Genomic DNA, 24,781 nt, shown 5'->3' with positions numbered 1-24,781 from the left:
TCCTGCAAGCCATGGTTATTTCACAGCCTTCAAGGCAACATTGCACAGGGTCCGAAGGCTGCCTGAGACCCAATCACATTCTGCTCTGATTGCCTATGAACCAGCCCACATCCAATTAACCCATGCCATTCACCCTTACAGACCATACCAAAAGCAGCCAGCCAGCAAGATGCGGTTTGCACTAGGGAAGCCTGAACAATTCAAGAAAGCAGTCTAGGAAAGCTGTCTAAATTGCTCACGTGAATGAGCGAAATTGCTTAAAAGAAGGGGGCAGAGACTGCTCCAGGGTCATAATCCAACCTCATCTGGAAGAAGTTACTTTCCTGTTCCAGCTCTTGTGATCAAGTGAGAGTCATATGATTAAGCCAAAGCTATGCGCCGAGGCTCTCCAAAAGCAACGTTAGCCTTGCTTGGAGATTTGCACGTCTGAATGGAAGAAGTCAAAATGACATCCTCTCCTAAGGTGAGAATTATGAGCAGAACAAAGGGACATCTTTGGGATCTGAATCCCCAAGTGAGACTACTTTACTGACTCTGCCTAACACAAGCCTCCAATATTCTCAGTGGCTCTCTGTCTAGCTCAATGCTTCGGGAAGGTGGGGAAAAAATGCCATGAGGAAAAGGAGGTTTCCTAAATTCTAACTGGCCATAACTAAGGAACAAAATCAAAGCAATGCCTTTCACCATTCTATTTGCAACTACTCATTGTCTTCTGTTTATATTCCAAATACCTAACAACTGCTTTCTAATCTAATAAGATGGCATTTCTCAAAATACACCTTAGATGCAAACTTTGGCTTTACTTCAAGGGTTCCTGCTTGAGCAATTGGACTCCTACCCCTCAAATATGCTCCCTAAATCTGTTCTAGAGTTGTAGTCCTGCCCCCCCACCCCCAATGCTCTGGAGTAGATGGGGTGTGTGGGTGTGAAATCCTATTGTGCAGGTGGGATTCCTTGCACCAACAGGATGTTTACTTAGTGCTGTGCTGGATAGAAGCCACTTGTTCTAAAGCTCATGGGCACTTACAAAAATTGAATATACAACACAGGTTTAGCTGGTATTTATCAAAGAGCGTGCTTGAAAAAGTGAGAAGTGACCATATAGTTCAAAACAAGAGCACATGCTGTGAATGAAGAACCCAGGATTAGGCAGCAGGTAATTAAAAAAGGATTCCTGCCCAAGATCCTATGCAGCCACTACAAACCCAGAGTAGGCCATACTTGGCTAGATGGACCAGTGGCCAGAGAACTTTTATGGTCATCAGAAAAATTATGTTTAATTAGCAAATATATCCCAAAGTTAAGGGTACATCAGACTCCCCCCCCCACCCCAGGAAGACAAGGAAACACCTAAATCCAACTAAACTATGAAATCAGTTAGCCAAAAGTCATCACACAGCCAGACATTATGTAAAAATGCAGTCATATAATGAGCTGCAGATGTTTTGGGACCCCGTTATCAGCTTTTTGACCTTAAAATTATCAACAGGTCACCTGTCTTCTTTGAATGAATTTGCTAGATCAGTAAATTCCCGTTTTGCTGTTTTATTATTTGTAATGATGGAAATGCAAGAGACTGGCCAATAAGTAAATCCTTTTAAATTGGATGTGACAGCATTATCCTTCCTCTCTAATTGGAAACAGGTTGCTCTAATCTAACATTGTGATAGGAGTTTAAAACACTGGTGAAATCGTGCTGCTACGTTAAAGCTTGTACAAAGGGCTGGTATACATATTGCAACCCATGCATAAAATGTTTGAAAACACATCTGCATGACGGCTACTGCAAGCAGAAGACATAATGTGAAATAATGGATCCCAATAGCAGGACACATTGCATGGAGACTCTTCCCCCGTCAGGCTCTCCTAGCAGCAGCTGGTGGAAGGTGGGGAGGAAACTCTCCTTGTGATGAGAACAATCTTCCCAGTCATCTCTTGCAAAAATGTGGAGGATCCTCTTATGCCTCACCTTCTAAAACAGTGGTGGAAGCAAGTTCCACCTTACTGGAAAGAGGAAATTCCCTCAACGCCACCATTTAATTCAGACCCACTGACTCACGACTGTATATATTATCTGAAATGGGGAGCCTGGTTGCTATTCCTTCTTTCACATTTATATTTGCAATTCTACTCCAGAATCTTCAATTTGCCCTACGGGTGCAACACAGCAATTTGGCAGCAGCTGTAGCTTTTCAGGTAGGGTGTGTGTGTGTGTGTGTGTGGCTGGCTGTGTGCAGAAGGGGGAACTGCTATTTCTTTCTGATCTGGTGTGAGATTCTTCCAAAAAATGAGATTAAGAGCACAATCCTAGACAGATGTAGGCAGGTGCAAAACCTTCCCCTGCCCCTCACCACATCTCTCCCAGTAACATTCATGGGCATGTACAGTGCTGCTCTTTGGGGCCAGTGATGACCCTCCTATGGTTACAACCCTGCTAAACAGCCCTACCAGTGCAACCATCTGGTGGTCTAGGGAGGGTGTGTTTGTACTGGCACATATAGATAGTAACATTAACTTTAGTATTTGGACGATGACCTTGACAACAGCAGCTATAGCCAGCAAGATCAACACAGCCTAACAGGGATGGCCTGCTGGGCAGTACCCCTTTGTGAAAAAGCCAAATTTGGAAGTATGCCTACAAAAAGAGTAATTTGCAAGGGAGAGTTTTTCGCTTTTGCTTTTATTCAAAGATCTCAAAGGTGTTGCTTATTTGTGTCTTTCATTCCACGGGCAGCCGAAAAATACGACATTACTGTTACCCCTTGCTATTGTTTGCGTATGTCAATAATACCCAAGGTGATAATTCATACAGCTGAAAGATTTAAAGGAATACTGTGCTGGAGGACAACAACCTTCTTTCTACAATGTTTACTCTCCCCAGCAGTAAATGCAGTGCATTCTTTGCAAGCCACAGCACAATTTTCCATGCTTAGTTAGCCATGCGGGTATGTTTGTCTGTATTTTGTATGTTTATATTTGTGTAATGCATGTACATATAAATGCAGAGCTTACATACGTCAATCGAAAAACCATAGTTTTTTTTAGTTTAAAAAAGCTCAACAACTTTTGAAAAAGCTGAGGGTGTCCTGGTTTTTACTTTTTGAAATATGCAAACATACTGCAAACACATTATGACTTTGCCAGTGCATCCAGTGGCATCCTCCTATTTCTCTGCGCATCACATATGTGATCTATTAAATGCTTAAGATCTCCACCCTAATAAATTCTCAAGCTAGCGTTATGGAATAACTAGGCAGGGCTGGCTGCAATGTATTTAAGGGGGAGCAGGCACTGTGGCGCATTCTCCGCACTTTTTTTGAGATCTCTGCCTGTAGCTTAAAAAGTTGGGTGTGATGCAGAAATATATTTCATGTAATGGACCGCAATAGATTGCTCCCCCTTCCACACTGGAAAAACTTCTCTTGCTTATCCTGCCACTGTGAAATGCTTGCCACTGACATCTTTATGCCCTGAGAAAAAGTTGCTTAGAAGGGCAGCCTTTCTCAAAAAAAATTATCCCTGGCTACCCAAATATGAACTGCGTCTATTTACGTGGCTGTTTTTTATAAGTCAAAAGCACTTGAGTATTTTTTATGCGCTGTGTATGTGTGTAGAAGATATCTGACTTATGCATGCACCCACATCCACATGCACCCACATCTGTCCATGAACTAAAGCACACAGTGTGACTAAGCCCTAAACAGCATTATCTCCTATCAACGCATAAAACCTACTTAGGATTATTTCGAATGGCGGGCACCTTCAACCAAAGATACCATGCAGAGAGACCCTGTGCCAACACTGCCTTCTCAACAAAGGGAAATGAACTGTGCAGGGGACACACACACACACACACACACACACACACACACACAGTGCTTTTTAGAGTCAATTTCTCCTGTACAGAGCAGTAGAAGTCATGGGTTTCTAGAAAGCAGACTTGTACAGGACTAGAAGCCTTAAAAATGGTGCTGGTGGTGGCCAAGAACTTCCTTTTGTGGTGTGCAAATAAAAAGTAGCCCTTGGTAATAGGGGTTTATTGAGCTAACACTGACGCTTGGGCTGCAATCTCAAAAAAAACCAAACACACCTACATGGTGGGACTTATTCCTGAATAAATATGCATAGAAGTGCGCTAGTTAGCGCGGCTTGGGATATTGTCACATAGCGTTTAATTGGCAGGAAAGAAATGAGCAGTGCAATCCTATACATATGTACTCAGACGTAAGCCTCCCAGAGTTCTGTCAGATGTGCTCCCAGGTGGGATTGTGGCCTAAAACACCCACATTTCCCATTTTATGGACAAAATAAAACCAAGTAATTGTATGCCTGCAATATAAATTTTCAGTGCTGATGTAAGGAATGCCATCATTCAGGCTGACCTTCAGAGTGGCTATAGCAACTCAGCTTCTTGTACATCTCATACAGGAAACCTTGGCTGTATGATCAATTTTCTGAAGCAATAGGAGGAGCAGATTTCTTATGAAATGCTTTTTTACCCACTGTATTTGGAGTTTCTACTACTGAACACATCCAAAATACAACAACTCCTTTGCAAATGCCTATCTATTTTTTAAAACAACAACAACAAAAAATCTCTACAAGCTAACTACAAGGTAGGCAGCAACACCATTGCTAAGCAATGTTTGCAAGGAAATAAACTACTGTAATGTTTATAGTGTACCTTTTATATATATATATTTACTGAAAACAAACCTATCTTCTATGAGCATAAAAATATCACACACTTACTATTATTACTGTTAGTTAAACATAACCCTAATATGAAAAACAGCCACATTCTGATATAGGAAACAAGCTGTTGCCCAAATAAACAATTCAGAAAACCCATTGCACTTGCTTGCAAATGAGACTGCATTTTGCTTCAAACATTTGCTCTTTTGCTTTCACCAATAATTAAAATCCACATGCAATTTTTTAATTCTATGCAGCAAGCCTTGTTCAAAAGCAGTGAATAAATATCTGCTTGCTAATGTGTGTGATATTCACCAAGGAGCCTTCCCGGCTGCATCTCTCTCTTGAATATACACTTGGTGGCAAACCAGCCACCGCTATTGCACAATGTGCTAAGCTGCCCTGCTTGGCACATGTCTATGAAGGTGCAGGATCAAATCCTTAAGTTTGATCGCAAGAATCAAATCTGGGTTCATAGCAGTCGAACGCCAAGAGCCACAGAAAACATCCACACATATTAGATAGAGACGTGTTAACAGCATAAACAATATGTGACACTTTTATTGCAGGAGCATAAATGGTATCTCAAGAAGAGGAAAGCATGGGAAAGAATCCACGGACTTGTGACTCCTGAATCCATGTGTTACATTGCACAATCAAAAGCTCAAGGAGCTTGCAATAGTCGGAGGCTTCCCTACCTCTTCCCCCTGCCTGTGTAGATCAAGTTTTAGATTTGCCATTGCATTTATACTGCACCATTCCTCCAAAAAGATCATGGCTCTCTCCCTCACAACAACTCTATGAGGTAGGTTAGGCTGAGAGACAGTGAGGGGCCCAAGGTCACCAAGTGAGCAGCTTCACCAAGAGCCGAAAAAGTGGGGAACTTTTTCTGTTGAGTGAGCAAGGTGTGTGTCAGCATTCTTGGTGATTTTAGTTCCACAATGAAAACTTGTTTCTCAAACCTAATCGTGTTTTCTCAAAAGTATGCTCCCGTGAAATCAATGGAAATTGCTTTCGGTCAGTGTGCACAAGAATCACTTACACCAAAAAGTGTAAAACAAATCTGTTTCCACCAGGCACATGGCTTTGCTTGCTTTTCTCTGTTCCTCGGTATTTACAACAAGTTGTAACCACATCTCCTACTACCTTTAGTGGTTGACATTTACAGCAAAGTGCGCATGTAAATGTTGTGTGTGCGCATCTTACCCCATCCTGTTTTAAAATGGCAGCACACTGATCAGTGATTACGCACAACCTTTAAATGGCATGTGAAGCTTTGAAACCCAAACTACACCACCTCTTTTGACCGGCCCACCCCCAGCCAGGCCAGTTTTGCTGCCCCCTCTCCAACTTTATTATACAACTGCAAAGGTCAAAATGATGGACCTGCCCATCTCAAATGTATGCAGGACTTTTCAATTCTGCCATCTGATTCATGCATAGATACGATTTTATAAAAAAGGGGATCTGATGGCCCTTGTGGTCTCTTCCAACTCTATGATTCTATGATTTTAAACCCCTGCAAAGTTTTGCAGTTCTCTGCTGACTCAACCAAAAAGTACAGTAAGTCTTTATTGAACTTAACTTCCAGAGTAAGCATGCATAGGATGGAGTGATGCTGATAAACAGAGAATGCAAGAATCCAACTTTTAAGTCTGACCCCCCAAAGTCCCATGGAGTTTATCAAGAACTACACCCGAGTAGAAGCCTGAAGGAGGCTTGCATTTAGATCTGATTCACCTAAGTTAGATAACACACCGAGAGACACATTGCAGTAACACTGTGCTCCATGCACCTTTTAAGTTTGCAAACATGAATGCGTACAAGTTACTAGCTTCCTCCACAGCCAAGAACGCATGCAAGTTTTCTCGGCACAACAGCAGCAGCTGCCTAATATCACGGATGCTCCCAGATGGGCTATTGCAGGATTAGGGCTGCTCATGCATGCAAGTTTTCTGCAACATCCGCGTGGTCCCGGGCATCGAAATGCCAGCCAGCATTTTTCTCTTTTCCCAGTTAACCAGAATTTACCATTTCTGGGGGAAGTCCGAGAAGTTAAGCTGGGTGGGTGGTGGAAACTGTTGCTAATGTCCTGTTTGCGGTATCCCTTTGCAACATTCAGGCCCCGGGGCTGGAAGCAAACTCCAGCGCTCGAGATCGCCGGCCACTTTGCTGGCGGGGAGGCAAAAACACCGGCAAGGCGAAGGCGTTGGGGAAGCAGGTGGGATCGGGGTGGAGGTTTTTGTCCTACCTTGTTCGAGGCCATTTCGCTGACGGAGTGCCTGGTCTGCAAGGTTTCCAGCTGGTCCAGGCACCAGTCGAGCTCCTCCAGGGTCTCGCTGGCCAGTTTTTGGTAGGCCTCCTCTGCGAAGAGATAGGGAAAGGAGTACTCAGTTCGCAAGCGTTTCACAGGGCTACCAGCGAGCTCCAGCGGGGCCATCCTGCCATACCCAGCCATGGGGGGATGCCCAGTGCCCACACATGAGTGCTGCTCCTTCATATTGCTCAGCCCCAGCAATGGAGGAGAAAGGCGGGCTTGCGGCTCCGGCGGGAACCACGAAGGAACGAGAGCGGCTCCAGCCTTTCCTTAGCCAGTCCGGGCAAAAGGCACTTTTCTCTTTCTCTCTCTCTCTCGCTCCTCTCTTCCCTGGCGAGAGAGCTCCGCAGGGCGCGCGCCGCGCTGGTGGCGACTGAGCGGGGCAAAGGAGCCGGAGGCGCGGCGCGGAGTCCTCGGAGAAGGAGAGAGACGCGGCGCAGCCTCTCAGCTGGCGGAGCGCAGGGCGGAGGCGGGCGCGCGGAGCCGCGTCTCTCTGGCTGGGGCTGCTGCTCTTTCTCCCGCCAGCCAGAGACTTGGGGCGACACGCAGCCCGGCGCTTTCCTTCCCCGGGGCTGGAAGAGGGCGGGCAACACCTCCTCGCCCCCCCTCCCTCTTCGGGAAAGCTGCAAGCCCCAGTGAATCAGAGCGGTGGCGGAGGCTGCCGGGTGCGCGGCCGCCGCGTTTCCTGTTTGCTCAACTTCTCTCTTTGCACAGCGCAAGCGGGAAGGGGGCGGGGGGAAGCCAGGCTGGCGGCGGCGGCGGCGGCTGCTTTCGACTCTCGGGGAAGCCCGTTTCTTTCACGAGCCCCCTCCTTCCCTCCCCCTGCGGAGAGGAGTCTCCGAGGCTCTTAAGCAACCCCCCCTTTCCCTCTTTTGATAAGTTCTGCTAGGAAGGGGAGGAGAGCGCGCCTTGGGCGCTCCTGCCTTTGAGCTGCTGCCGCCGGCGGAGTTTTGGGGCGTTTGGCGCAGCGGGAAGTGTTTTGCCCCCGTTTGCAGTTCTGGGTTGGGGGAAGAGAAAGAGAGAACTCGGCACGGGAGGGAGCGCAAGGCTTGCATTGCCTGCGCCCCCCTCCCCTTTTGCAAGTCGGCTCGGGCGGCGCGCACGTGGAGCCTCCTGCAGCTCGCTGCGCACAGGCTGCGGCCACCTGCGGGGGGCGGGGAGGCGAGGGCCGTGACGTGGCCAAGAAATCCCCCTCTCTCCCACCCCCGCCCCCGCCCTTCCCCGCCCTCAGACAGTGAGCTCATTATATAACCACAAGCGATCGCCCCGGCCAGCGCCGCAGCCGCTGTCCTGGGCCTGGAGGAGGAGGAGGAGGAGAGACATAAACAAGATTAAAGACACATCGTAACCTTGAGCTCCTTGGCGTGCAACGTGCGCCCAGATGGCCAAAGCAGAGGGGAAGAGCTCAACTAGAGCAGCTTGGGCCCAGGGATACAACATGTCTCTGCTGGAGAAGGCCTCTTAGGAGAAGAGGGCGCTGCCTTCTGGCACTGAGTCGGACCAGCGGTTCATCTGCTTAGCGTTCAGCCTTGGGTCCCTACACATGATAAAGCAGCACTGGTGCAATATGATAAAAATCATCCCGTCCCTTGCACCTGAGAGGAGTTCCCAGACCATTTCCAAACGCTGCTTCAACCTGCTGCAGTGATCCAAACTGGAGGTGACCAGATCACGGGTAACTGGGCATGAAACTGATGCGCTTCCAGTGCCAACTTATGCATCCAGATTCTGCGCATGCACACAGCCCTGCCTATGTAACCGGACAAATAACCTATCCTAGTGATGCTGACACAAAAACCCTACGTGTACATTAAGCAAAAGAACGGAAAATCATTACCCTCCCCCCCCCACCCTCACAATTTCTATGACAGCAGTGTCTCACACAGAATGCAACTGACTCTATGAACTGAGAGCGGAGACATTTATACCCTTGTTCTCTATGAAAATCCTTCAATTAAAAAAAAAAAAAAACGTTGGGCCCCCAGTTGTGGTTGGGCTACAGATGCTGGGGACTAAAGGGGGGGGTCTCTGCATGCTCTGCCATGGAGCTGCTGACCCTCCCCTTCTCCACACAAAGCCTGCGTGCCCTTGGCAAAGGGGTCACGCTGCTTTCTCACAGGGCCTTGGTGGAGCACTCAAGATGACCTCTTCTCCATGGACATACAGGCCGGCCGAAAGAGGCAGTCGGTTCGCCCAGCCCTCAAAGCAAAGCCTGGGCACACTGCGACTCTTGTTCCGTAAGGAGAGGCAGTCACATTCGCCTGCTGCTTCGCATAGGATACAAGTTTTGGCTTTCTTCTCCCAGGGCCTTGTCTCCAGCCTTTTTAGTGATATGCCACAAACTGGACTGCACACAGTAACAGATGCATGAGACCTGCCCACCATGGGCAGGAAACTTCCAGGGTCTTTATTCCCCTGTGTACCCTCTCAGACTCTGACAAGCATGGGAAAGAGGGTGCAAAGAGCATGGAAGGGGGGAGCATTTAAAAACTGCCTTTCTTTAGAGTAACCATGAGGTTCCAGCAATGGGAGGGGCAGGTGGAGGATAAGCTGTTTCTCTGGGGGGTGGGGGAGAGACATCTGTACCCCCCCCCAATGGCACTGCCTATTCAAACACATGGCCAGTATATGCCCAAGGGCCTTGAGGAAGCTTCTGTCTGTGGTTTTCAAAGTCCAGGAACTTCCTGGTCTATAAACTACCAGGGGAGTTTCTGTTCTATGTGGACTAAGCCAGAGCTTCCCAAACTTTTCATGTTGGTGACACACTTTTTAGACACTCATCATTTCATGACACAGTAATTCAGTTTTGCATCATTTCACGACACAGTAATTCAGTTTTATTAGCAAACCGGAGGTTAAACTAACCCCTTTTCAGCCCCGGGAGGAGGATTCGTGCGACACACCGACACACTAACGTGTTGCAACGCACAGTTTGGAAAGCTCTGGACTAAGAGATGCATTGACTGGCCCCTATTTGCCTTCCTCCATTTCCTAGCTGCTCCAGCCCTCTTCAGATCACAGAACATTGTGTTGTTAAGTGTTCTGTTCTCCGCTTCTTATCTGATGCTGCTATCGCTACTAATCGCATATATAGCACACTTAATAGATAAAGTATTTTACCATCTCTGGATACAATCCAGCCCAAGATAAGTGCTATTAAGTCCCTTTTGGCTTCAGTGGAGGAAGAGGGCTAAGCACGTCATTAAATGCCCCTCTGAAATCAATACGGCTCACTTGTGTGCGTAACTTTTGCTGGATCATGCCTATAATCTCTTTTGGCCTCAGCACAACTCGTGGAGGGAGGGATGATGCATTCTCACATTTCATGGAGGGAACTGAGGTCACCCAAATGGATCCATAGTGGAGGTATGATGTGTGGACCTGAGCCTTTCATATCTCTCTCTCCCTGAGTCTACCAGACGACACTAGCTCTCTTTACAGCTTATATCCCGTATTTTCTTTAGGTAACCATCATACGTCCTGAGAATTACAGATAATATTTGCACAGTCAGTTTCAATGCAATGTATATAAGTCAGTCTAGCCAAAGATTTAGCAGCAAAGGCATTTTCAAATACTGCAGTGTGTTTACTTTAAACCAAATCCCCGACGGAAGGTGTGTGAATGACGTGTTCATCACAAAGTTTGCTTTGGGAGAAGGAGGGGCGGCGGGAATCTCTTCCAAAAGTTTACCTCAGAGACTCAATATCAACTGGGGTTTATTTGATTCTGCTTCCTCCACCCCCAGGTGTCACCTGGCAACTGAGGGAGAGGAAGCCTAGGCGACAGGGAAGAATCTAAGCCAGGATTTCCAAGGACCAAGTCCCAGGTCTTATTTCCAGTGCAGGGCCTTAACTCTGGAAAATATAGAATGAGATTATAAAGTGACTCTGAGCATAGATGCCCAAGCACCCACAAAATTCCCCATGAAGGGGCCGGGCACCCACAAAGTTCAGTGCCAGGGCCATGCATGCTGCCTGGCATCCGCGGCCCCAGGCACCCATGATCGCAGGGCAAAGCTGGCACTCCTGACTTTGAGTATGTGCGGCATTTTTCATCACTGAGTAACGCAGTCTGCCCCATGACATTTGGCGAGAGACACAGGACTCCAATATTATGGGCACTGTAACCCAGCAGGCTTTAGCTACATAGCCAACGTTCATTTTTGAAATTTGCACCATTGTTGGCGGAGGAAGATACAAGCTATCGGCACTCCTACGGACATATTTTTAAATGCGCAAAGAAACTGGCTGAAGATATCCCCACTGGTGGGATTCTCCAGATGCATCTTGGGAGAACTGGATGCTGGCCAAGATGATGATGGCTCATTAAATTTGTATATCGCCCTTCATCTGTAGATCTCAGGGCGGTTCACAGCATAAAAGTACAAGAAAGAAACACAAAATACATAATAATAAAACAACAACAATGCAACCCAATAATCCTCTCTCCCATAAACATATTTAAAAGGATATAGGTTATTAATCAGCCTGGTTGAAATGAAACGTTTTCACCTGGCACCTAAAGGTGTATAAATGGACTTCCCTGGGGAGACCATTCCACAAGTGGGGAGCCACTGCAGAAAAGGCCCATTCTTGTGTTGCCACCCTCCAGACCTCTAGACACATGAAGAAAGGCCTCAGAGGAAGATCTCAGGGTCCAGGTCGGTGTATATGGGGAGAAGCAGTCCTTGAGGTATTGCAGTCCTGAGCCATATAGGTCAAAACCAGCACTTTGAATTGGGCCCAGAAACTGGCAGCCAGCGCAGTCAGGCCAGGATCAGTGTAATATGTTCAAACTGTCTTGCCCCAGTGAGCAACCTGTCCACCGAATTCTGCACCAGCTGAAGTTCCTGAACCATCTTCAGAGCCAGCCCTACAGTGTGGTGTAGTGGTTAGGAGTGGTAGACTTGTAATCTGGGGAACCGGGTTCGCGTCTCCGCTCCTCCACATGCAGCTGCTGGGTGACCTTGGGCCAGTCACACTTCTCTGAAGTCTCTCAGCCCCACTCACCTCACAGAGTGTTTGTTGTGGGGGAGGAAGGGAAAGGAGAATGCTAGCCGCTTTGAGACTCCTTCGGGTAGTGATAAAGTGGGATATCAAATCCAAACTCTTATTCTTATTCTTCTATAATGCATTGCAGTAATCTAACCTTGATGTTACCAGAGCATAGACAACAGTAGTTAGGCTGTCCCTGTCCAGATAAGGGAGCAGCTGGGCCACCAACCAAAGTTGGTAGAAGGCACCTGAGCCTCAAGTGACAGCAAAGGATCCAGAGGTACCCCCAAGCTTCATACCAGCTCCTTCAGAGAGGGAGTATAACCCAATCCAGCAAGGCTCTGATGTTTATGTTCTTAATTTCTCAAAAATAATAACAACTTGGTAATACAAAGGTGTTGAGAGTTGGCTAAGTACTTTGTTACTGCATATATAAGTTTGCTCTGCACCACTTATTTACCAGTGACATTATTATTTATCTATACAGTATTTATCAATTATTCAACCGAGATTGTGTCTGATCCAAGAAAATTGGAAACAACAGAAAACCTCTGAATCTATAGACCTGATACCTTAACACCACATAACCTAAACTTGGAGGGTAATACCAGACCTATGATTCAACTAGTTGCAATTCTTTGGAATATTTCATTTTCTGAGCCACCTTGGCTACACCACCTTTAGATTCACAGCAGGCAGCTGAAGGAGGCAGGAGGGTGGAGTTCAACTTAGCACGAATGCAATAGTTCAGTCAGTGCCAGCATTTGCTTGCGGATAGAATTATCTTCCCTCCCCTCTCCCCACTGCTGGCTCACTGTTCTCGGGGATCGATCAAACCTTCCGAGTGGTTTGGGGGTAGCTGAGGTGGGTGCACTGGGTGGCAGGGAGAGGCAAGGCCCCATTGCTCCAGCTGGAATCCTTGTGCTGTCTTCCACTAAGGGAACGGGGTAGCTGAATCTGGCCCAAAACGTTTTGCTATAAGAAATTAAGCTTTTGTTTTTCCCAGCCACATAGCCTTCAGAAACTGTCAAGGGTCGATTGCATCACAGTCCATAAATGATACTAGCTGTGGACTTGAGGCAATCGTTTTAGACCTCAAGCTTGAAATGTTTGAAAGAAGTACTGTATATTTTGAATCTCTCCTCCATCCCCACTGCCACAATGGACTGACTGGCTGCAGGAACCAAGTTGTGGAACTGAACAAAAGTTAACGCTACCTAAAAATACCCTTTCTAATTTTTTCTAGATGACATTTAATGCACTCACCAAAACATTAGGCCACTTTTAAGGAATGTACAGTTTTGGCAAGCTGCCATGGCATATTAATGCACATTTTGCTGGGTTTGTACATCATTTCAACTATACAATCCTTACATAATAACCAAGAAAATGCTTCAGTCCATAGGAACAATAAATGCTTGTCCATGTTACAAAGGGACTGCCAAATGTTGCAGAGCAACTCGGAGCTGGGGTAGAAATGTATTAACAAAAATGATGCGTGTGAGTTGCCAAGCTGAGACCATTTTACTATGTCTCCAGTATCATTTTCATTACAGCATTAACAACAGTCCAAGTTGCTCACTTCTCTGGAATAGAAAGGTGCGCCAAAAGATAAAATAAAATGCCCTGTGATAATTTAAAGCTGGGACTTTTCTGAGAGTTTATGAATCAAAAGAGCAGCGGCAGCCAACTTCACTCTTAATCATATGACAGAGGGCTGCAATCTTAAACTTGTTTGTTCACCAAATTCGGTGGAACTGAGGGCAAGTTGACCATGCATGCTTATTCCTTGATGACCTAAACATCCAGTCTTGACTTGCATGTGTGTGAAGGAGGCATCGAGGACCAGAGTCAAAGACAGAATTTCTGTATCACCTCACGTCACTTCCAATGAAGTGTTCTTCAGTGGAGTCAGTTTTCCTATTACATTGCAAGTCATTAGAGAGGCACATGAATATGTAAAGCCACTATCAGTTCCACAGAGTTCAAGGAAACTTGCTTCCAAGAAATTTGTTCGACTGAAGTGTCTGTGATTTGTTTATCCTTGGAGCGGAAACAAGGAGCAGAATGAGATGGTAAAACGGACTGCATTTTAAAATGTTCCCTGCATTAAGACACAGAAGAGAGAGGGAGAAAGTGTGCAAGCCTTAGGGTTTGATCCTGATCTATCCTCAGGGTAGGGCTCCATGCTGCAATATCTAGAAAGAGGTAGAGCTGTTACAATTCCTTCCCATGGTAGTCCTCATCCTACAAAATTTATTTATTTCATAAAATGTATACACTGCTTGATTGTAAAACAAACAAAAAAACCTCGAAAGGATAAAACAAAAATTTATAACCCTACTTGAAAACATACAAAAGTTAAAGCACTAAAGAAGATTTAAACTACCTCAACTTTAAAAGGCTGTTGTCTTGTTGTTGTTTAAAGCCACTTTATAATACACTCTGATATTAAAAGCAAAAGCAAAGCAGGACAAACTGACCACAAAGTGAAAGAAAACTGAGCTTAAAAATACAGCCTCCTATGGCCAATGATGAGGTGATTGATGCAGTCCAGCAACATCTGGTGGGCCCTAGATTCACTATCCTGTTTTAGCGGCAGATTTATTGAGAAAAAGAAACCTATTACTTATCAAAAGGACAGGGCTTCCGTAACAGTTGTCCTTTTTCGATAATAAAGTTTCAGAAGATACGCAGTTCAGAAATACACTGGATTTATCTAATCAAGACCCCTCAAGCAATTAAAAGACTAGGCGTTTGTTTAAATGTTTCAAAAATAATACCACCTCCCTCTCTGGTATAATTCTTCAAACAGACGTCATCACTGCTCCTACCCCACAATTTAGCAATGGGTTACATTTTCTGTCTGCCCTGCAGTGCTGGTATAGCACGGGGGCCAACAGTTCGATCCTGGACATGTCTACACTCATTGTGTGCAATGGATCTTACTTTCAGGAAAGGGTGCCCAGAATTGCAGCCTAAGGTAAAAAGGTAAAGGTACCCCTGCCCGTGTCCGACTCTAGGGTTGTGCGCCCATCTCACTTAAGAGGCCGGGGGCCAGCGCTGTCCGGAGACACTTCCGGGTCACGTGGCCAGCGTGACAAAGCTGCTCTGGCGAGCCAGCACCAGCGCAGCACACGGAAACACCGTTTACCTTCCCGCTATAAAGCGGTACCTATTTATCTACTTACATTTAGGGGTGCTTTTGAACTGCTAGGTGGGCAGGAGCAGGGACCAAAAGACGGGAGCTCACCCCACCACAGGGATTCGAACCTCTGGCCATACAATCGGCAAGTCCTAGGCACTGAGGATCCACAGCACGGGCTTCAAATCAAGAACTCCTTGGATCTCCTATCACCTAAGGGATGGACATATTTTGCGCTTTAGGAAAACTACTCTTTCTTTTTTGCTTGCCCTTGAACTCTGATGCCTTTTGATGGACTGGGTGGAGGACAGAGAGAGGTGTGTGGAGAGAGTGAAACTAGCCTACTGCACCTAAGGTATAATTAACATTTGTGGCTCCACCCACTTTGCCTCTGGCCCCGCCCACCACCAGCATGAGGTTCTCAGAAGGTTGTCCAGAGGGAAATGCAGCTTGACTTCACCCTTGGAGGCACACTCCATTGTCTCTCGAGACTGAGGATGCCAACAAGGTTGAAAAGGGTACCCCCCCACACACACCTTACGCAATTGTTGTAAGGCCTGCAACCAGACAATGCCTTTTAGCTGCTCTGAACATCTGAAAGCTCTATTGTTTCAAGGCAATTTATTCTTCCTTAACATGTTTTGTGATACCGAAACCAGCTCTCTTCCTGCCCATCTCTCACTTTAGGCAATAGGGGAACTTCTCATTGGGAGGCAAATATACTTGCTGTCGAAGGGGAGGGATTGCGGAGGGAAAATGGCAGCCAGGGGATGGGCACAAGGGACCCCCCCCTTCTCCGCTCCAGATACCCAATCCTCTTCCACTCTCATCTTTCTCTCTTTCTTTGCCTTTTGTTGCTGTTGGCAACTGCAAACTAAAGAAAAGTTCTGTATCACTTTAGCAAAATGTAGAGGTAAAATCATGGTCATAATTTGCTCATTTGCTCACTGGTTTTGAACAGTAACTCTAAAGGTTTACCTAAACTAGAAATATCCTGTTTTGGAACAACGTTACCCAAGAACACAAGGAATTGCAGTTTAGGTGCAAATCCCTACCCCCACTCACAGAGATGCAATTTACTAGAGAGAAGGAACGGCTGTTAACCCAGTTTGTTTCCAGTGTAGGTAAGCCTATGATAATGGAATTGACAAAGAAGATCTGGAGGCACTGCCTTTTCACAGGGGCTTAGCAGAGAAGCAGCAGTGTTTCAGCTTCCCTTCTGTAGTCCCAAAAAGCTAAAAGGAAATATCCAGTCCAAGCTTTCCAGAGCGAGGGGCAGTTTAACATGGAGGGGCTCAGGGATAACTGGCAGTGGAGACTGAAGTAACAGAAGAAGCAGCACACTTCTTTTCTGAAGGACTTGATTTTGGTTGGCTTGAAAACCCGACACAGGCAAAGGGACACAGGCAAAGTGGGTGTACCCACTTTTGCTTTGAGACCTGACTGTTTCATTGAGCTTTCTTCAAGTCCTGCTACGCTAACTGTCCGGAAACTGGTGGTCTTCAGAGGTTTTAGAGCACCACTTCCAGCACGGCTACTGTTATGTACTGAAGTTCTCACCCTGGGCCAGCAGGGGGATACTGTAGATAGTTATGCAAATAAGGGATCGAAAGTGACGTTCAGTGATTGGATAGTTTTAGAAAATTGTTACAGTTACATTGTACTGGAGCTCTATATAAGCAGGCTGACTGAACCCTTCAGTTCAGTTCAGTTCTGGCCTGTGAATAAACAAGAGCTGTTTGAAGAATCGCTGTGTCGTCTGATATGTTCACCCACAACTTAACAGCTATCATCTTTGTACCAGAAACAAGGTGGGATTTGTGTGTGTGTGTGTGTGTGTGTGTGTGCATATGACGACATACAAGATTCCCTTGACACATCACCTTAAGTTCTGCCCATGACTTTAGCAGAGTATGTCAAAACAGCTCCCTCTTGTCCCGAAGAAAATGTAATCACCTCAAGGGCAAGAGGAGTAGCTGCCCCTCTTTTGCAAGAGTTGCCACACTGCCAGGATCTCCTATTTTATATGGCTGAAGGCTGCATTTTTATACAGACATGGGTTGATTTAGTGAAGCATTGTAGAGATAGATCCACAAATGGCATGTGAAAAGGGACCTTTTCCGGTAAGCTGAAGATCAGCTAAGTGCAGGTGGGACTTGCAACAAAGAGTTACGGCATGGAGTGCTCCTGTTCTGAGTTCCAGGGTGCCAGACCCAGTCCTTTCATTAGATGTAGTGAGGCAGATGCCTCAGACGAAGTGGAGCCACAGAACAGCAGCAAGGTGTCGGAAGACAGAGCTGTCTGCGTCACATATCCTGCCCTGCATTTCCTAAGCTGTGTGTGTCACACAGCCTGCATTTCGTTCTGCTCTTGGGTGCAGTGAGGTATGTTGTCCCACTGCCAATGTTAAAGTAAGGTTCTGATAGCATATTCCGTTTATATGCATCAACACACACTTGAACTTTTGCACTGCAGGAAAGTCTTGGAAAGCAAACACATAGAGACTTTAAACTGGAAAATAAGAACTCTTACTTTCATTATTGGATAGAACAGTTTCCTAGTCTAACTGTGGTGGAGTCCAAGGAAGCCTTGCTTGCTCCTTTGCTCTTGGCAGAGACAGGTACAAAATGACCTCTCCCCTGAGGTCCAATAGAGAAGGCTGAAGTGAGGAAACTGCAACCCTAGAATATCAGTTGGAGAAGGGTCAGCATAAAGAACAAGGGTAATTTGACAGTTTAGCAAACTGGAGGTTCCCCTCTCTATCTGTTTTAACCCCATGCAAACTTCTCAGATTGTCAATCGTGTAGAGTTAAAGACGTTAGCAGCCCTATGTCAAATGCAGGGCTCTTAATCCAACCCATTGGTGCTGCATCTTAGGCTGCTACTTTAATTGCACCATACCATCTGAGGCAAGTAGCAGAAAGGAATGCCTAATGTGCTCCAGGGATGGTGAACCTGTGGCCCTTGAGATGTTGTTGGACTCCAGAGCCCATGATCCCTGGTCAATGGCTACTGGCCATTCTGGTTAGGGCTAATAGGAGTTGGACTCCAACAACATCTAAAGAGTCACTGGTTCCCCTTACTGATTGATTCATAAGCTTGCTTTACTGAAAAGAAGAGTCCTGGATTTCTAAAGGGTGGACTACGGGTGCTACTCTGAATCCTGCTGCTGCTGCTGCTATATAATGTGAGACGTTTTTCAAAGGGGGGGGGAGACACAAGAGGAAAACGGGGAAACAAGAGCCTGCTCCCTACACAAAGGATAGTTTGGAACATCACATAGTCTTTGTTTGTTGTTCTACAGCATTGCAGCAATTATTAGGGCAAGAACAGAGGAAATAAAAGTTGCCACCCATCAGGATGTCCCCCAAATAACCTGATTGTGGAATAGTGTGCTGGTAGAGCGAAATTTCAGCTAACAGCCTGTGACCTGCACAGTCCTATTTTTTTTGTGTTAAGTCTTAGGGGCTTTTGGTCCATTTCCATTCCTGGTATTTAAGTGGCTGCATAATCGTAAAACGGAGCGGGTCCTTTCTTTGTAGCTCCCGACCGCACTTTCTACACAGCAGTGCAATCATTCTTGTGGTTATGCTGCACACCATCCACAAAGATAACCACCTGATGTGAGAGACATGAAAGAGTGCTTTAAGGACTCTGCACTTTTATTAGTCAGATATTTCATCTGTGTTGATGGCCAGCATGCTTGTGAGTCAACATGTTGGCTTCGCTACATTTCCTTCTACTATTGCCTCAAGAAATTAGCCTTGAGGCTAAAAAACAGCGAGAAGTCACCACAAGTTTCAGTTTTTGGTCAGCTGATAAAATGTTGAGAAAGGGCCAGATGGGAATGGTTTGTTTTACAGGACAGGTAGGCCGCCGACCCACGTCATGGAATAAAACCACAAAAGGAATCAACCTGCTCCTTCTGTGCGTCAGGAATAAAAGCTTGAGAAATCCTCTCATTCCTTGTGTCCAAACCAAATTTTGGTTCTTTCACAATAGTCGTTTAGGCAGCCTGACTACTTCTCTGAAGAAGAAGTAGAAGAGGGGAAAAGCATACTCTGGCAGTATTCTTTCCCCATTTCTGAGAAAGGGATGGAGCTTTCAGGTATGCCTGTGTCAGACATGAAGTTGTGGTTCTCACATGCCGGCTACTTGAGGCAAAGTGTACGCAGTAGTTTTTCACAGGCCCATGTTACTCATAAATCAAGTATCCTTGCACAACCTCTGAATCTGTCTGGATCAATCAAAGATTTCCACCAAGTATCATGCAAGGGCTTTGCTTTAGCTAAGAGTTGACTGAATGATTCTGCTACATACACCCTTGAAGAAGACTGAGGCTACTGAAAAAATAAAAACATGAGTACAGTGGTACCTCGGGTTAAGTACTTAATTCGTTCCGGAGGTCTGTTCTTAACCTGAAACTGTTCTTAACCTGAAGCACCACTTTAGCTAATGGGGTCTCCTGCTGCTGCTGCGCCGCCGGAGCCCAATTTCTGTTCTTATCCTGAAGCAAAGTTCTTAACCTGAAGCACTATTTCTGGATTAGTGGGGTGTGTAACCTGAAGTGTATGTAACCTGAAGCGTATGTAACCCGAGGTACCACTGTACGCTGCTTCACACTTGCATGTTATGAGGGCTACAGGAAACCAAATTTAAGGGGATAGAGTCACAAATGTCTGAGAGGCTACTATTAAAAATGGGGGGGGGGGGGAGAGAGAGAGAGAGAGAGAGAGAGAGACAGGATTTCCAGCAACTATAACCTTCCTTATGCCCTGCTTGATTAGTTGACCTTGCTAAAATAAGGCTCTTCTCCAAAATTATTAAAAGACAGAAGACATTCATAGGTTAATGTCCTTTTATGACACAGCCCCAGATAAGCAATTTAAAGGAAACTGAATCGACAGTTTTGTCACCAGTTCAATACATAACCCTTTCCATTAAAAAAAACAACCCCAAAACCTCTGGAGAAATGAAAATAGAAGAGAAAGAAAGGCAGCAGTGGGCAGACGTGTGTGTTTGGTGGAGGCGGACAAAATTTATATTCTTATCTCAAGTCTCCAAGATAGCCACACACCCCTGAGTCTGAGACTTTGCCTTGCCATTATCCAGAGCTGGCCTTGCCACTTTCTCCTCTCAGAGGTGAGCTTTCCTTCAGCCTAATTCTCTCCTCTACACGTCAGTCCACAGCTCACCAGGGAATATGCTTTGCATGCAGAAAGTCCCAGATTCAACCCTTTCCCTCCTGATCTGGTTCCCTCCAGATATTTTGGACTACACCTCCCATCATTCATGATCAATGACCATGCTGGCTGGGACTGATGGGAGCTGCAGTTCAAAACATCTGGAGGGAGCCATGTAGTATAAAGCAGGTGTCAGCAGGACTGAGGCAGATGGACCAGATGGATCAATATATGTAATGCATCTTCCTATGCCCACAGGTTGCCTTCTTTCATCCCACATATGAAGCTGCCTGGCCCATTGGTCCATCTCGCTCAGCATCTTGGAATGTGGCATTAGAAGCACTTCCTGACCCAGCTTCCTGAGAACGTTTTAAGTGCCATGGATTGAACCTGAGATCTTATGCATGCAAATTATGGGCTCAACCACAGAGCTACAGTTGAGCTTTGGTTTGTGTGGCTTCCGGTCACTGCAGAAGGTAACCTTGGCCAGTGAGCAACCTTCTGACCATCTTAATTGCAAGGCTTTTGGACCTCCCAGCAAGCTGCTCCTGGAGGTTCATAGCACCAAGAACACAGGGCCCTGATACTGCCAGTGCATAGTCAGGATCTGTATTGTGGGCCAACAGGTGACTGACAGCCAGAGAAGACTGCTATTGGAAATAGAAGCTGTCTAGCACTCATACATCTTAAGGGTTAAATGCCCACACTTGCTTAGCTGCAAGGAAATAAAGCAAGGTCACTGAAAGGTGATTTAAATGGACTTCTCTTTGACAGCTGTGAATATACTGCTCTGTTTGATCAATTGTTAAATATAGGATCACACCCTCTTTCCCTCCCCCCCCCATACAGCATAGAATTAAAAGTTGGTATATGATATCCTTTTCCCTTATATACTGCAGTACTGTGAATTCATGGAAATGTTCGGCACTACCCATGCAAGGAATAAGCTGGACAATTTATTTCCTGTATAATAACTGCTTTTGCCACTGTGTAAGGTAAATACAATTGTTAGAGAGTCTATGTTTAAAAGCCCTTTTTGTGTGTGCCAGAATTAAACTACAATACCATTATAAATTATGTGCAAGGTCAGGAAACAGCACATTTTATATAGGCTAGGTAGTAAAATAAATGAGAGAGCTGTCAGATTAATTACTCTCTCTACCTTTCTTACAATCTGAAAAAGGCTTGCCCCATAAATTTGCACCAAACACCTGGTAAAGAGCTTAACAAAACTGTGTTCATTCTAGAAAAAACACTGGTGGTGCTGTCAGCATAGGACTTTAGGGCAAAAGTCTAGGGCTCCACTCAGCAGAATGAATAGGAAGACCCCCAAATGCAGGAAGTGTTATAATACATCATTTTTAAGTAAGTGTTATAATACATCTTGCCACCTAAAGAAGGGAGGCATTAAGGGTTTTGTGCAATGCCAGTCAGTGGCCATTATTAACTTAAGTTTAATTTAATTGGATCTACTCTGATTCTAACATTTACTTCACTTCAGCCAGAGCACAGGGTGGAGGGCTGCATGCAGATAGCAAAATTTTGAAAGTGAGAGAAAAAAAGGTTTTTTTATTACAGCTGATCACCTACGTACACAAACATTTGTTTAAAATGATATTGCTCAATGGAAATGAATAGGCTAAAAAAAAAAACACAACACACCCCACTTGTTAGTTACAACATTTAGAGTGCTAGTCTATCCTCAATTAAACATAAATAGTTGACAATGTGGATGAAAATCCAGGACTTTGGAGAGATGTCAGAGGTTCAGATATACAATGAGCTAGGCTTGGTGCTGATATGCTTTGAGGAAGTGAACCTCAAAAGCCCAGTTCACTTTGTGGAATCCACAAGAATCTGGCCAGCTATGAAGCTCACTTGGACCGGCCACTGCCTCTTGGCCTAATCTACCTCACCGGGTTGTTTGGGGATTATATGAGGAGGGGGAGAGTCATGTACACCACCCCCTCGAGCTGCTTGGAGAAAAGATGGGTTTATAAATGCAATAAAAGAAAGCTAGGCATTTGCCTTCAGAGCTCAATAACACTTACAAAACAGTGTGGCTTAAGAGAATCTTTTGTATGTTCAGGACAGAAACCAGTCAATATAAAAGCTACTGACATTAGAGTCACAGGGACCATTACAGCCAAAGAGTAACACTGTAGCCATTGTAAACCTATATTTCATGTCTAGATATTTTTATATCCAACAGAGCTATACATATTAACTCAGAAGTAATTCCCACAGGGTTTGCTCCCAGGTAAGTGGGTACAGAACTGCCACCTGAAATTGTATCTTTTTGCAACTGTTGTTTTGGCAAATTTTATGCACATTAAAACCACAATTAGTTGACACCAGCACAATCTTTCTTTCTCCCCCCCCCCATCAAAAGAAATGAAAAGGAATATTTAGGAATAAAGTTTCAAGGTCTTAAGACAGGAGGAAACTGACCGTTTTAACAAAAATATTTAATTGGGGGGGGGAGGAGTAAAACTGCACAACTGGCCTGGATAAAGTGGCTGCATTCCCCTACTCCCTATGAAATATTGGAAATCAATGAGTGATTATAAAGCAGGCTTTCTTAACCACTCCAACATAAAGTAATGGAATTAATTTGATCCTGCCTTTATCTCAATAGACTTTGTGCACAATACATTGAACACTGTTCTGTGAACCATTATTACACTTCGGTAGGGCTCATGCCCTTTGTCTCCTGCTGGAATTACAGAGATGACTGAGGTCTGTTCCAAACTCCACTTGGTCACAGAATGAATAAAGTTATATATGTTGAGAAATGAGGGAAATATTTTAACCCCTTGTACCAATACTGCAGCCAGCTGGTCAGTTTGTGGAAGACAACGCAGGAATAGTATGAGACAAAGGGCCAGAGGCCAATGCTAGCTGGCAAAAAAAAAAAAAAAAAAAAATGGCAATACAACTAGGACTGAATCATAGAATCATAGAATCATAGAGTTGGAAGAGACCACAAGGGCCATCGAGTCCAACCCAAGTTTAAGTAGTAGTGTTTTGGGAGAGTTGTCCTTGCCTCTGCATTCCTGGAAACAATGGTTGCATTCCCAGGCAAGGCTTTCTTGCTTATTGTGGTTTATCAGGAATGAGCAGCAGGTTGGTGTCCAATTGCTTTTTCTTCTCTCTTCCCCTGGTGCAAGCAGGTTAAACAAACCCGGAAGCCTTGGCATCACGTTTATATCTGAACCATGGTTTGTTGCTCCTGAAGAAGTCAGCAAGCCAACAACTAACCATGGATTTAGAATTAGAAGCCGTGAATTAGAAACCGTGGCTTGTTAGAGAGCAACAAACTAGGGTGCGCTTTACTACACTTTACAAAGAAGGAGCGAAAGAACTGAACATAAGGACACCCTCTTCACTGGCAGCTCCTTGTTCCCCATGACGTGTCCTTCAGCCCCTAACACAAAACTTTGTTCCTTACTGGCATTATACAGTGGTACCGTGGGTTAAGGAGGTCCGTTCTTAACCTGAAATTGTTCTTAACCTGAAGCACCACCTTAGCTAATGGGGCCGCCTGCTGCTGTCGTGCCGCCGGAGCACAATTTCTATTCTCATCCTGAAGCAAAGTTCTTAACCCGAGGTAATATTTCTGGGTTAGCAGAGTCTGTAACCTGAAACGTATGTAATCCGAGGCACCACTGTATACAAATTGTCACATGTTTTCAGGCATTACCATTATAAAAGATAACTTCCACAGTGTGCACATTTAGTACATGTGGACCATAATCCTACTGAATTGCTTCTGAATATACATGCATAAGACTGCACTATAAGACTCCCATCCTAAACACTTTTACTAGAGAGTAAATCCCATTGCACACACTGAAACCGGCTTCTGGTATGCACAGCAAGGCTGCAATCCAAACTTGCTTACTTAGAAGCAAGCCCTCTTGAAATCAACAAGGCTTGCTTCCGCGTAAACATACAAAGTGTAGGAAGTGTTCCAGTTTCACCAGCCACTGAATTCGAAGTACCCAAAGGTATTTGCCAAATGTAAAGCAGCAGAGGCGCATAGCAAGACCAACCGGGCATCTTTCCCAAGCAATAGACTAGTAGGCCACTGTGGTTTCATTCAGCATCCTCTGTTTTCTCATTATTTCTGGCAGCTTATTAACAATGATTCAACTTTGGCGAAGTATATTGTATGATATCATTTCAAACCATTCTCTATCTAGCATCCCCATGGGGCAGTAACCTTGGCTACAAACAGCCAAACATTTGTTTTATCACCACTTTCCACCTCCCAGCAATATGGAAAACCCTCTGTACTGTAGGATATTATGTAATACAAGTGGGACCTGCAACAAAACACTGCAGCGTGGATGATGGCTCCTGTTCCCTGTTCCTGTCAGCCAGCCATGGCTTCCTCCATGACAGATGGAACATCTCACGCTCTTTCCCACCAATTTTCTGTCT

General features: G+C 45.3%; 1 protein-coding gene across 10 annotated transcripts in view; it reads right to left on the bottom strand.

Moving 5' to 3' along the window:
* Positions 1-24,781, bottom strand: part of PDE4D (phosphodiesterase 4D) — a 627,484-nt gene that overhangs the window by 48,749 nt on the left and 553,954 nt on the right. For 9 of the 10 annotated variants that reach the window (XM_081880733.1, XM_081880735.1, XM_081880741.1 and 6 more), the window contains one exon: positions 6,947-7,059. In XM_081880733.1, the coding sequence (XP_081736859.1) occupies positions 6,947-7,059 (113 nt within the window). Of the gene's footprint in view, positions 1-6,946; positions 7,137-24,781 lie in introns of all 10 variants that reach the window. The other variant, XM_081880734.1, reaches the window with a different exon arrangement.

Source organism: Podarcis erhardii, assembly GCF_964252035.2.
Source record: "Podarcis erhardii genome assembly, chromosome: 11".
In the NCBI taxonomy this organism is placed as follows: domain Eukaryota; kingdom Metazoa; phylum Chordata; class Lepidosauria; order Squamata; family Lacertidae; genus Podarcis; species Podarcis erhardii.
Note: the sequence above shows the minus strand (reverse complement) of the source record. Positions and strands in the feature narration are given on the sequence as shown.